We start from the raw sequence: 12,644 nt of genomic DNA on the forward strand, positions 1-12,644 counted from the left end.
TTTTCTTTTCCTCGACCAAACTGGGAGTCTGGCTTCCCACCAATCCCAGAATGCTGATGGGATGGTAAGTATGAAAGTCAGCGGCCACACAGAACACTCCTGGTGTTTCTCCTGATCCCGGCATCCTGAGAACTCCTTTCTGCAGTGGAACAACATGGCCGCCTACATCCAGGCATTTTGCTGGCAAAAAGCCGAAGGAAGATCAGCTCAGCCTTGTTTGATCAAGTCACTGTGTGGGCAGGTATTCACAGGCCGCCAGGGACTTAAACAAGGACAGTTCAGCAGAGGCTTTACACTGGAGCTGGAGAGAAAACTCACCGCAAAAGGGCCCTTCAGTCTTTCAACTCAGAAGGTCCCTCCAGTTAAGCAAGGGCTCCCTCCACTGAGCACTGCATATAGGATAATTTTACATTTCACTCAGCCTCCAGCAAGAAAGGCAATTTAGCCTGAATCTCTTAGTTACATCAAGTGGAAAATCGAAGACATTCATCATTAAGAAGTGGGGAGAATCATTATAAAAATTAGTTTTCCATGAAATCCTAAACACTAGCCTGCTTCTCGTGGACAAAAATAAATCTTTCAGCTCTAAAAACGTCATCCTATTGCCCATTAAAAATATATCCATGAGTCCAGATGGTTCATTTCTTCCATCACACAGAATCTGAGCATCTGTGTGATTTTAATTTTTCTTGTGTTTTTTTAAAATAATTTAAAAATCACAAAAGTAATACTTATGCATGGAAAAAATACACAATGAAAATACGTACATCTTCCCATCCCAGATGTATAGAAACAACCACTGGAAATAGTGCTTGCGTATCCTTGCCAAGCCTTTTCTATAATTCCTGTATATATACTCCTGTATTTCTAGTCTATACACGTTGTTCTGTGCACTGTTGATGACGCTTTCATTTAATGATTCACCTTGGAAGTCTTTCCATATAATAACATTTGTTAACTATTTTCTCTATGCCACGTATTAAAAGACTAACTCATTTATCTTATTTAATCCTCTCAACAACTTTGTGAAGTTTGCTGCATTATTATTCCCCATTTTGGAGATGGAAAAATTGAGGCAAAGAGAGAATAAGTAACTTGCCCCAAGGCCACACGGCAAATAAATGGTGGAGCTGGTATTTGAATGCCTGAGGTCTGATGTCAGGTTACCATTCACTCCTAACACTTTGAGCATTATGTGGCCCAACTTCATTAACAGCACAAGCCATGTTCCTTTTTTATCACTGTCGAGTGTTCCCTCATATGGCTGTGCATACAGTATTTAGCCAATCCATGACTGATGTACATGTAGGTTGTTTCCAATTTTTGGCTATTCTAGCAAAAAAGCAGCAGTAAACACCCTTAACCATTCAACTTTGCCTATATGCACCAGTGATTTTAGAATAAATTTCTAAAACTAAAGTTATTGAATCAAAATTTAAATTTTCAATTAACAATATGAATTTTCTCTTCAAAGAGTAATGCTAATTTACATACTCATCAAGAATATGTGTGCCTGTACTTTTTATTTTTACTACATGTATAAAATATAAATCATGCTATTAAAAGGTATCTGGAACCCTAGCCGGTTTGGTTCCATGGATAGAATGTCTGCCTAGGGACTGAAGGATCCTGGGTTCAATTCCAGTCAAGGACACATGCCCTGGTTGCAGGCTCAATCTCCAGAAGGGAACTTGCAGGAGGCAGTCGATAAATGATTCTCTCTCATCATTGTTGTTTCTCTCCCTCTCTCTTCCTCTCTGAAATCAACAAAATATATATATATTTAAAAAGGTATCTGGAACTTAAATATTGCTCAAATTTTGTTTGGCATTTCATAATTCATTTGACAACATCTTTTTTCTATATTACATCCAGAGACAAATTAAAGAAATCCTGTTGGGTAGAGAGCAAAAAAAATATTTTGCCAGTGATTAAGCATAAAAGTCACTATATCCTAAAAGCAGGGAATGCTGGGCAGGGAATGCTGTCAGACCCAAGTGCTTCTACAGTCGCCATGAACTCCTATACAGAGAAGGAAATTTAAGCCAGGAGCAAATGATTGAGGGGTGGGGAACATCGGTCCTCGGGCTGTATAAGGCTCAAGAAATCCTTTGGTCTGACTCTGCCAAAGCATTAAGAGTGAATTAATTAAATGTTTGACCAAATATAGCAGGCAAATTTTTAAGCTGCTAATTTTGTATGGCCCATGAATAATGTTATAAATATCCAAATGGCTCCTGGCATTTGGCCCCTGAATTCCCTCAGTTGACAGCCTGAGAAAACTGGGACACACATCGAGACCCATCCCAAACATTTGTGGGGCCTAGAGCAAGAGTGTAAGTGGAGGCCCACATATCCTATGCCTTCATAGGGTTAGAAGTCAGGTTAGATGTTATAGTCAAGTTAACAAGCTATTAAAGAAAGTTCTATCTTTCCTCTTGACAATCAGATTTCTTTAGGTTTAAATATAAAAGTATTGGACTCCCTGGAACAGTCGTTTTCAAACCTTGGCATTCATTCATCAGAATTACCTGGAGAACCTGTTAAAATGGAGATGTTGCCCCTTCCCCAGATTTCCTGATTCAGCAAGTCTGAGATGGGCCCAAAAGGTTGCCTTTCTAATAGGACTCCAGGTGCTGTAGCTGGTGGTGGTCAGAACCATAATTTGAAAACATTGCTGAACAAGAACCAGACTCTCGATGGGCATAACTCCTTGGCTGACAGACTTCTTGCACTCTGGGGTGAAGCTTGGCTGGAGGCGGAAAGCCAGGGTGGTCCCTCTAAATTGGGATTTTGTGCCCTTGGCACTGCGACATTTTATAACAGACTAGAGGCCCGATACATGAAATTCATGCAAGGGCCTTGGCCCTGGCCCCCACCCGCTGCCCCCATGGCCGGGGACCTCTGCTGCCTCTGCCGAGGTTCCCACCTGCTGCAGCTTTGTCCAGAAGGAAGGACGTCCAGAAGGATGTCTGATCTAATTAGCATACTATGCTTTTATTATTATAGATAATTATTTGCTATGTGGGGCTGTCCTGTGCACTGTAGGATGTTTAGCATTATCCCTGGCTTCTGCCCACTAGATGCCAGGAGGACCCCATCACTCCTGGATTGACACAAAAATGTCTACAGACTTCTCCAAACGTTCTCTTAGGGCAGGGCCACCCCTGGTTGAGAACCACTCCCCAAATCATGGGGTCCAGGGGAAGGCCTCTCTGTTCTGGGTCTGAAGGTGGTACTGCACAGAGAAGCAAAAACTATTTCACTCAAATTTGCTTCTTGAATTATGTGCTCATAAGACATTAAAAATGTATAAATAGAACTTATCCAGAATTCTGAAACATCCTGACACTACAAAAGGAATTATATATTTCAAGGCTTCGGTGATTAGAGTAGATCTGATTCGACCTCTAGACAATTGGCCTATACTTGTTCCACTCCCATCAAGTCACTTTGTATTAGCAATAAGGCATCATATGCTTGTGTCATAATTATGCTGGGAGTGCTTACTTGAAAACATAAAGTCAGCACACATCCCCGAAAAACAAGCCTTCTTTACTTTTGACAGCAAGAGAGAAATTACAAACGTGTGAAAAAATAATTTCTGATACTGAGGAGTGTTTTGAAGGAGGTAAAAGAAGCAAATAGAGAGTGACTTGGCATGGGTGAAAGCTGCTTCAACAAGGTAGCTGATACATGAGCTGAGATAAGAATGCTTAGATAGAGGTAATTGTGAAGGTCTAGAGATCAACATTACAAGCAAAAGAACAGTAAAGGAAAGCCCCTGAGATGGGAAGGAGTTTGCAGTGTTGGAACATCAGTAATATTAACAAAAAGTTGCTGCCACCAAGTCAATCAGCCAGAGTCCCCAAGCTGAGGTGCAGTGAAGGAAGAGACTTTATTGAAGTGAATGGGCTCAAGTAAAGACTCAAGCAAAGCAGCTGAAGTGTAGCAGCCCAAGCATTAGAGCCCTAGGGTTGCAACTCAATTGCCACAGCTCCAGTGAAACAGCTCAAGCCAGGAGGAAAAGAAGCAGAAAGTGAGCTCCCCCAAGAAAAGGAGAGATTGGCTTATATAGAGAGAAGTTCCTACCTCTGACCCCTGATTGGTCCATTTTCATGCAAATGAGGACTCCAATTAACAATTTGATTGGTCCAAAATCATTGTCCTGATTGGTTGCAATGGAGCCATTCTGATTGATCAGTAAAGATGCAAATGAGGATGTAATTGTGCAGCTCCAATTAGACAGAAAGTCTCAATTCTATTGGTCAAAATATGATTCCAGGAACTCCTTTATAAGGGTCCGCTTGGACAGCAGGAGCACAACGCAGAAAGCTTGGCTGCCCAGTCTGTGCCTTTTGGCTGAATTACTGCAAGCATGAGAGGCCACATACACAATGGCTGCTAGACTCTGATTATAAATGTGGGCCTTATTAACCACAAGGAGTCCTTCTTTAGCAGGTACATTCTTTCTCAGCGTCAACAGTATAAGGTCAATGTGTCATAAAGTTTAATGGACTAGTGGAAAGTGCTAGGATATTGGGTAAGCGAGAGAGGCAGGGTACAGATTAGGCAGTTTTACATGCCAGAGTGAGAAACTGGATTTTGAGTTCAAACTGTATGAATAATAAGGCCAGCAGGCTTGCCATATAGTTATCATTGCTGACTATCAGTCCTATCTAGGAGGTAGAAGGAAGCCAAATTGCAGTAGGTTGCAGACAACATGAACAACATAGTGGATCAGAAGTTAAGTCATCACCAGGCATCTCCTGTTAGAGTTCCAAAATGAAGTCACCACCACATAAGGAATTCTAACAGAAGTCACGCAGACCTCTTCGGTCAATTCCTGATCGGTCACTCAAGTTATAAATCATGTTCTTATTTTCCCAGGACCCATTCATATCGATGTCTAATGGCCTTGCTATATTCATTATGACTGGGGGATCTGATGCACCCAGAGACTTTATGGAGATTAATTCTTCCTATTCTAAAATCTTCTTGCTTACAATTACCCCGATATTTTTGGCTAAAAGCTGGGTCTTGACAGTACCTATTTCTGGAGAACCCATGGAAACCATCTTCAATTTTATAAATCAGAACGTGGATCCATTTATTTTTTTTACCATAAAATGAAATGTAAGTTTTTAAAAATCTAATTAATTCAGGACCGCAAGTAGTTCCATTTCAGTTAATAATGGTGAATTTGTCTACACCACTGAGAAGTTTCCATTTAATTTCATAAATTATTCATTAACTCAACTGACAGTTTGAGATTTCGTTTACTAACAAATATCCAAATTCTTGCCAGAACTTGCTGTTAGTGACGTTATGGAAATGCTCTCAGGACAACTGGTAGATTTACCTTGCTTTGTTTATTAAAACCTCATATCCAATGGTCTCATGGAAGAACTTTAAAATCATTTTCTCTTTCTTCAGGATGTAACACTTTTTCAAGAAAAGTATTATTCTTTCTCACACCAGAACAGCACATTCCAAAAAACACTACACCCACACATTGGACTCTGTGATTTTCTTCTCACCCAGGCAGTCATTTAACCAGCAGCTTCTTGCTGATGGGTAGGAAATGAACACTCTGTGCCAGGGCTACACATCTGCCAGAAAACTACAAAGCTTCTGTGTGAAAAAAAAATATAACACTTGGTGAGTTTGCTTCAGCTGAGTTCTACTTACGAGATGCCAGGCATCTACTTATTACTCTAAGTGACATTTCAAAAAGTAAAAAACACTTGGATTATGATTCTGCAGGATAAATTTCTCCTACCCCCACCTCCTCATTGCTATCCATTTAAAAAATCATACAATGGTAAGGTCACAAGATGGTGTGAGGACTTACCACAAAACTCCCACATATAGCAATATTGAAAGGGACTTATGTTTGAACAGCTGGTTGGCCTCATCAATGAAGTATGTTTATTAATAACTGGGTGCTTTAAGGACCTACTCTTAGTGCCCGAGATGTCCTTTGCCTATGCTCAGACTTGAATCCTTGTTCACAGATGGCCATCAACTTGGAAAAGCATCAGAGAGCTCTCTGGAATCTTTAAGGCACTAATCACATTTAGGAAGCTCCATCCTCTTGACCTTATCACTTCCCAAAGCCCCACATCCAAAAAGCATTCTGTGAGGAATTAGAAATCAACATATGAATTATGGGGAGGTGGGACATTCGTACTGTGGCAGGTGGGGTTTATAGGAATTCAGCCACAGAATAGTGAGTGCTTCCATGCATCAAAGATTTCCTACTTCCCCCACCAGCCTCTCACTACATTTCTTTGCTCCCCTTTTGCAGCAAAATCCCTAAAAAATGTTCCATAGTTACTTTTTATTTCTCTCTTCCCACTATCTCTTAGGCTTTAGGTCCCTCACTCCACTGAAGCTGTTCATGCCCATGACATCCACAGAGCTGAAACCAGCAGTTGGTTTTCAGTCATCAGTTTACTTGACTTCTCAGCAGCATTTGATACAACCGGCCATTGCCTTCTCCTTGATACAGGTTCTCCACTTGGTTTCCAGGATGTCCACACTTTAACACCTCTGGTTATTCTTTCTCAACTCCTTTGCTTGCTACTTCTCTCATCCTCTTAATGTTAGGCCTCAGCCCTACGTCAGCTTCTCTATTCTATACTCACTCTCTTGGTTATATCACCCAGTCCCATAAATCTATATATCATCTGTCTTCCAGGGACTCCCAAATATATATCTCCAGCCAAGACCTCTTTAATAAACTCCAGACTTGAGCCTTATAAACACCTCTATTTGAATGTCTACTAGACATCCCAAACTTAGCATGTCCCAAACAGAACTGATCTTTCTCCCTAAACTTGCTCCATCCACAATCTTCCCCATCCAGTTTATTTTTATCCCATCTTTCCAGTTACTCCAGCCAAAAACCTTTTTAAGTCATTCTCAGCTCTTTTCTTTGTTAACTACTCTCAACCCCTAACCAACATCTATCTGTCAGGAAGTCCTGTTGACTCTACTTTCCAAATATATTCAGAATCGAACCATTTATCACCATGTGCTCTGCTAATATACTGATCTGAATCACCAAAATCTCTCACTTAGATTATTTCAGTGGCCTCCTAACTAATCTTCCTGGTCCTTTCCTTGCCCTTCCAGCTTATGCTCAATACAACAACCAGAGTGATCCCTTTTAGTCAGAGGCAAAGCTATAGAGAAATTGGAACCCTCATGCGTTGTTGGTGGGAGTAGAAAATGATACAGCTCTTCATAAAACAGTTTGGTAGTTATTTAAAAAAATTAAACATCAAGTTACCATCTGACCCAGCAATTCTAGTCCTAAGTATATATCCCTTGAGAACTGAAAACATAGGTTCACATATAAATATGTATTTGAATATTCATAGCAGCATTATTGATAAGAGCCAAAAAAGTAGAAACAACCCAAATGTTCATCAATTGATAAATGGATAATAAAAATGGGGATATGTATACAAACAATGGAATGTTATTTAGCCATAAACAGAAATAAAGTACTGACACATGCTACAACATGGATGAACCCTGAAAAACATTACGCTAAGTGAAAGAAGCCAGACAAGATATGCACATAATGCATGATCCTATTTGTGTAAAGTGTGCAAAAGAGGAAAATTCATAGAGACAGAAAGTAAATTCGTGATTATCAAGGGTTGGTGGAAGGAGGAGCAGGGCATGACTGCTGATGGGCACAGGATATTTTTTCCAGCTGATGAAAATGTTCTGGAATTAAACAGTGCTGATGATTGCACACATTGTGACTGTACTAAAAACAACCGATTTTACCCCCTTTAAAGAGTGAATTTTATAATATATGAGTTATTTTTCAATTTTTTCAAAGTTGACTACAAAGTTTTAAACTTCTGGCAACCTGGGCTGCATTTACTGCTACAGAGGATTGAATCTGTCTTTGAGCTTCAAGGAAGTCAATCAATAAGAAAATCATCTTGAATTAGACAGTTCTTACATGACAAATGAAATCTGAAATTAGAAACTTCTCCTGAGAGTAGGGAAAAAATTACAGTGTAAATCTTTACATAAAGGACTATAAGGTTACATGATAGATGTTGTCTTTGGTTTTTCCCAAGACATAGAAATATGTTTTTGAAGCATGTTTCTTTTGTTGACCAACTCTAAAAGATTAGGGCATAACATCAGATTGAAATTAATTCCGTAAAGGAATTTTGCCAAAATAGTACAGCCTGTTTCTGGATGATCTAACTTTACATAAAGATAAACCTTGTGAAGCAAAGAGACACAGAGAGTCATCACATCCCTTCGACCAACTTCCTCGAATACCAGATGTCTCAACTGAGCATTTGGCAAGTGTTAGAGGATAGTTTAAGGTCTGATTTGTATCGTTGATTAAATAAATGTCCATATGTTTTTGATACTGGGCATGTAGGTAGCAAAGTCCATATACTATCATGAGAGACTTTAGGGACTTGATTTATACCCTTGTCTAATCAAATAACTATCTTACTTCCAAGCCGGGTGAACTCTAGAGATACCTGCAGGTGGGGGTGAAAAGGTTCTCAAATTCAGCAAAGAACTCTGAATCTTCTCATTCAGACAAGCACTTACCTGAGAGCCTAACATTTGTGCGGTTAGACAGGAAAGTCTGAAAAATGCTAAATGCAGGTGTTTTTAATCAACTGCCTCTATCACGAAAGCATTTCAGTAGTATCCCTGCAAGACATGTAATTGGGTGTAGACATGTAATTTTTTATGAACTAGCTCCAAAATGTACCCCCTCAAGTCACTGAATGACCTATGTGAAGTTGGGTTACATTTGTTTTGGATACCACACTACAATGCTGATTTCTATCAATGTTTACTGAATGAATAAAGGAATAATTTAATAAATATATACTACAGTATTAAGACCATCTTAGAGCTGAGTATATTTTTTTAGAGCTGAATATTTTTATATAATTTTAATAGAAATGTCATGTGCTGTGCTACGAATGAACCATTCTTCGATGACAAAAAGTCTGAATTTTTCTCTAATTTTATGTTCTTGGTTGCTCGCTCATATGTCTTCCCAATACATTGGAAGTTCGTTGGTGATGTGATTCACCTTTGCATCCTCCGCACAAGGCCTACTCTCATACAGGACCCTAAGCAGAAGTTTCTTATAACTTCAAGTTTCTGGTGCAGAGTATGTTTGAAGGTATAAAGGCAGGCCAGTGCAGTGGACACTTCACTCCAGAAGCTAAAGAAGACTGCTATGCCTTCTTCCCCCCCCCCCCCCACTCTGGCAGCTGGAGTGTCAGTCAATAACTAATCATAGCCAGACAGACCCTCCTATTGAGGACTTTGAATCTGGAGAAAATGGCTCAAAGGCACTGGGCTACTTCAAGTTGATTTGAGGCATCAGTGGCAGATCTGTGGAGCAGCTGGTCTCGGGAACAGTGCTAACAGAGCGGCTTCCTAAACAGGAATTGGTCTCATCTTGCTCATTACCTTCATTCCTGCCCCACCCTGGCTGTTCAGGTTTCTGTCAATTCATAAAATACCCACGTAAACTGAAGAGTTTGAAGGCAATCAAAAAGTACAAAAATACTAAGATTACCTTTTCTACTCATTTCCTTGGAAGACTTATCACTACTTATCCATGAACTCAGCCAAATAATGGTTATGATTTTCCAACTATACTGTTCAGATTTTCCTAGTAGTTCTTTGAAATAATGTTATCTTTTAAAAAATCTAAATGTCAATTTAGATTGTAAATACCTAAAATACTGAAATGAGAATTTCCCACCATGTTAAGAAAATGGAGTAAAGAGATTTTTTTAATTCAATATGCACACAATATAGGTAAAGGAGGAAACCAGCAAAATGTCCATCAATGGATGAATAGATTTTTTAATATGAGGAATACCTATGCAATGGAATATTATACAGCCGCAAACAGGAATGAAGTGCCAATATATCGATGCATAATATCATTATGCCAAGTGAACGAAGCCAGGGAATGGTGATGATTGCATAACATTGTAAACATACTAAATACCACTGAATTTCACACTTTAAAATTGTTAACATGGTGAATTTTATGTCATGTGCATTTTACCACAATAAAAAACTTAAATCTTATATGCAAAAAATTAGAGGAAACATAAAGTAGAATATTTAAAACAAGATCCCTTCTACTTGTAGTAGAACCAGGAGGCTTATCAAAGAAATTCTTCTGGTTGTAAAATCTTTGTAGTTCCGACTTTCTCTCAGAACTCTCAATGAAGTTATCCGTCATCATGTAATCTAGCTTTCACATTAAGAAATAATCTGTGTCTTAGTGAGGGGAAAAGAAAGCACTTTCAAAACGCTTTTCATTTTTCTCTGACCAAATCATATCCTATTTCATTTAGACATAATAAGGAAGTTGTGAAAATAAAGTATAATTTAATGGATCTTGGCAAGTATAATTTTTCCACTCTGGCAAAGTTTAAAGTTCTTTTATTATTGATTAGCCTCGATTACTCAATTTTCCAAAGTGGTGGGTCTTTATGTGGGAAAAAATGAGCTGAAGATTCTGGGATTTAGAGAATTTTTCAAACTGGAATTTTATTTATTTATTTATTTGTATCTTCAACTGAGGATATTTTTCCATTTATTTTTTAGAGAGAGTCGAAGAGAGAGGGAAAAACAGAGAAAAACATCACTGTGAGAAAAACACATCAATTGGTTGCCTCCTGCACAAATCTTGACCAGGGCCTGGGCTGGGGAAGAGCCTGCAACTGAGGTACATGCCCTTGACCTCTTGACCAGAATAGAACCTGGGACCCTTCGGTCCGCAGACTGACGCTCTATCCACTGAGCAAAGTCAGCTAGGGCTCTAACTGGAATTTTAAAACAATGCTGCTACTTATTATTCCCTAACTGAATGGTTCATCATTGTAAAATTGTTTCAAGTTTGCTCAGTGGAATCCTGGGAAATGCCATTAGTACAATTTTTATCCTAGTATGTTATAAGTCTATTTATTTCTCTCATTTCTACAAAAATATTTTTCCAAAAATCTCACATACATAGTGATACACACACACACACACACACACACACTCAGATATATATTCTAGCACCCTTCAATTATTGCTTTCCATCCCTGATAGAACTGAAAGAAAAAAACCCACATAATAGCAAGTATGCAACTTTTGAAGTATCTCTTTGAGTGTGTTTATATCAAAGGCAGAGTGAATGTCTTCTCATTCTACTAGGAAGCAAAATGGTGAAACGTTCCCTGATCTAGCTTTCCTGCATTACTTGGGGTAAACCGAAATACCAGCAACTTCAAGTTTCTTTCTCAACTTATGAAACAGACGTGTGCTGCTTAAAAAGGAATGTTCAATAATCTCTTAGGCTGTATCGCAAGATTTTCCAGCCAGTTCCTCGTAGGAAACCATCTTAATAAATGGTTTTATAAATAAGGAAAGCATTTCACTTCAGATGTACTTAAAATACAATTACTTCATTTATTTTTAGAGGCTTCATCAAACTCGGTTTTGCACCCAGACTCTTCAGAGCAGGTGCCTGTCATTAAATGTGGTGCTGTCACCTGATTCATTTCCCGTGCCAGGGAGGGCTCTGTTTAAGAGCACTCCGCCCCTCTGCATTCATAGGAAGATATTACAGCCAAGTTCCGCGAAGCCCTCTGAGAAATTCATCAGTGCTACACACTACTGACCTTACCCTAAACCCATCTGCTTGCAGGCCAGCTGACTCAAGGTCTCCTGCCAGCTGTCTGCACACACGTGGTGTTCTGTGGCAGACCTGTGAGCAGTCAGGAATGATGAGTTCTCCTTTTGAGAGAGGGTCACTGAGAACAAAAGAGAAAACCCTAATTAAAAACATTTCCTCTCGAGAATCCAAAGGGTAACTTTACGTGCCTCTCTTTACTTGCATACATTCATTTTTATTCATTTTAGTTAAGAACCTTTTGGTGAATACCTGCCCTGTGAAAATCACTGCCTCAGTGTGGTGGAAGACTGAAAAAATGGATTAGAAATGTTCTCTGCCCTCAAAATACTGTAGGTTCCAGTGAAAGAGACAGATAGTTCTTAACTTGGGTTGTTTTTTAGAAGATGGCCAGAGGCAGGGCCCATTCCCATGCGTTTTCCCAATGATTTGCATAATTATAAGAAGCTAGTTGTACCTTCACTGATATCATTTCCTTTCAAGAAAGCACATGAGAATGCAAGTGTGCGGTGGTGAGTGTGCAAGTGTGTGGTGGTGAGTGTGCAAGTGTGCGGTGGTGAACATGCAAGTGTGCGGTAGTGAGCTGCAAGTGTGCGATGGTGAGCTGCAAGTGTGCGGTGGTGAGCATGCAAGTGTGTGATGTGAGCGTGCAAGTGTGTGATGGTGAGAATGCAAGTGTGCGATGGTGATGTTAATCTGGCATATCCGCTAATTCCTATTCTATAAAAGAACATCCTCTGTACTTAACAAACTGCAGATCATTTGCGAGCATTAAATCACAACACACATGATAACTACGATTTGGCCAGATGAAGTAAGAGCTAAGTGAACAGAAAGAGTGATGAGTGTGGGATGATGGAATCAAGCAAATTTAAGATTATAAACTGAAATACTGGAGGTATTGATGGGAGATGCCTTTAGGTTCTTC

The 12,644-nt window shown here is 39.4% G+C and overlaps 1 protein-coding gene across 3 annotated transcripts in view; it reads right to left on the reverse strand.

The window, feature by feature from the left end:
• The window catches only part of CORIN (corin, serine peptidase), a 206,567-nt gene that overhangs the window by 19,920 nt on the left and 174,003 nt on the right, over positions 1-12,644 (reverse strand). For all 3 annotated transcript variants that reach the window (XM_036333055.1, XM_036333065.1, XM_036333075.1), the window contains one exon: positions 11,711-11,837. In XM_036333055.1, the coding sequence (XP_036188948.1) occupies positions 11,711-11,837 (127 nt within the window). The remainder of the gene's footprint in view (positions 1-11,710; positions 11,838-12,644) is intronic.

The sequence above is a fragment of the Myotis myotis genome, unplaced genomic scaffold, assembly GCF_014108235.1.
Source record: "Myotis myotis isolate mMyoMyo1 unplaced genomic scaffold, mMyoMyo1.p scaffold_m19_p_1, whole genome shotgun sequence".
In the NCBI taxonomy this organism is placed as follows: Eukaryota; Metazoa; Chordata; class Mammalia; order Chiroptera; family Vespertilionidae; genus Myotis; species Myotis myotis.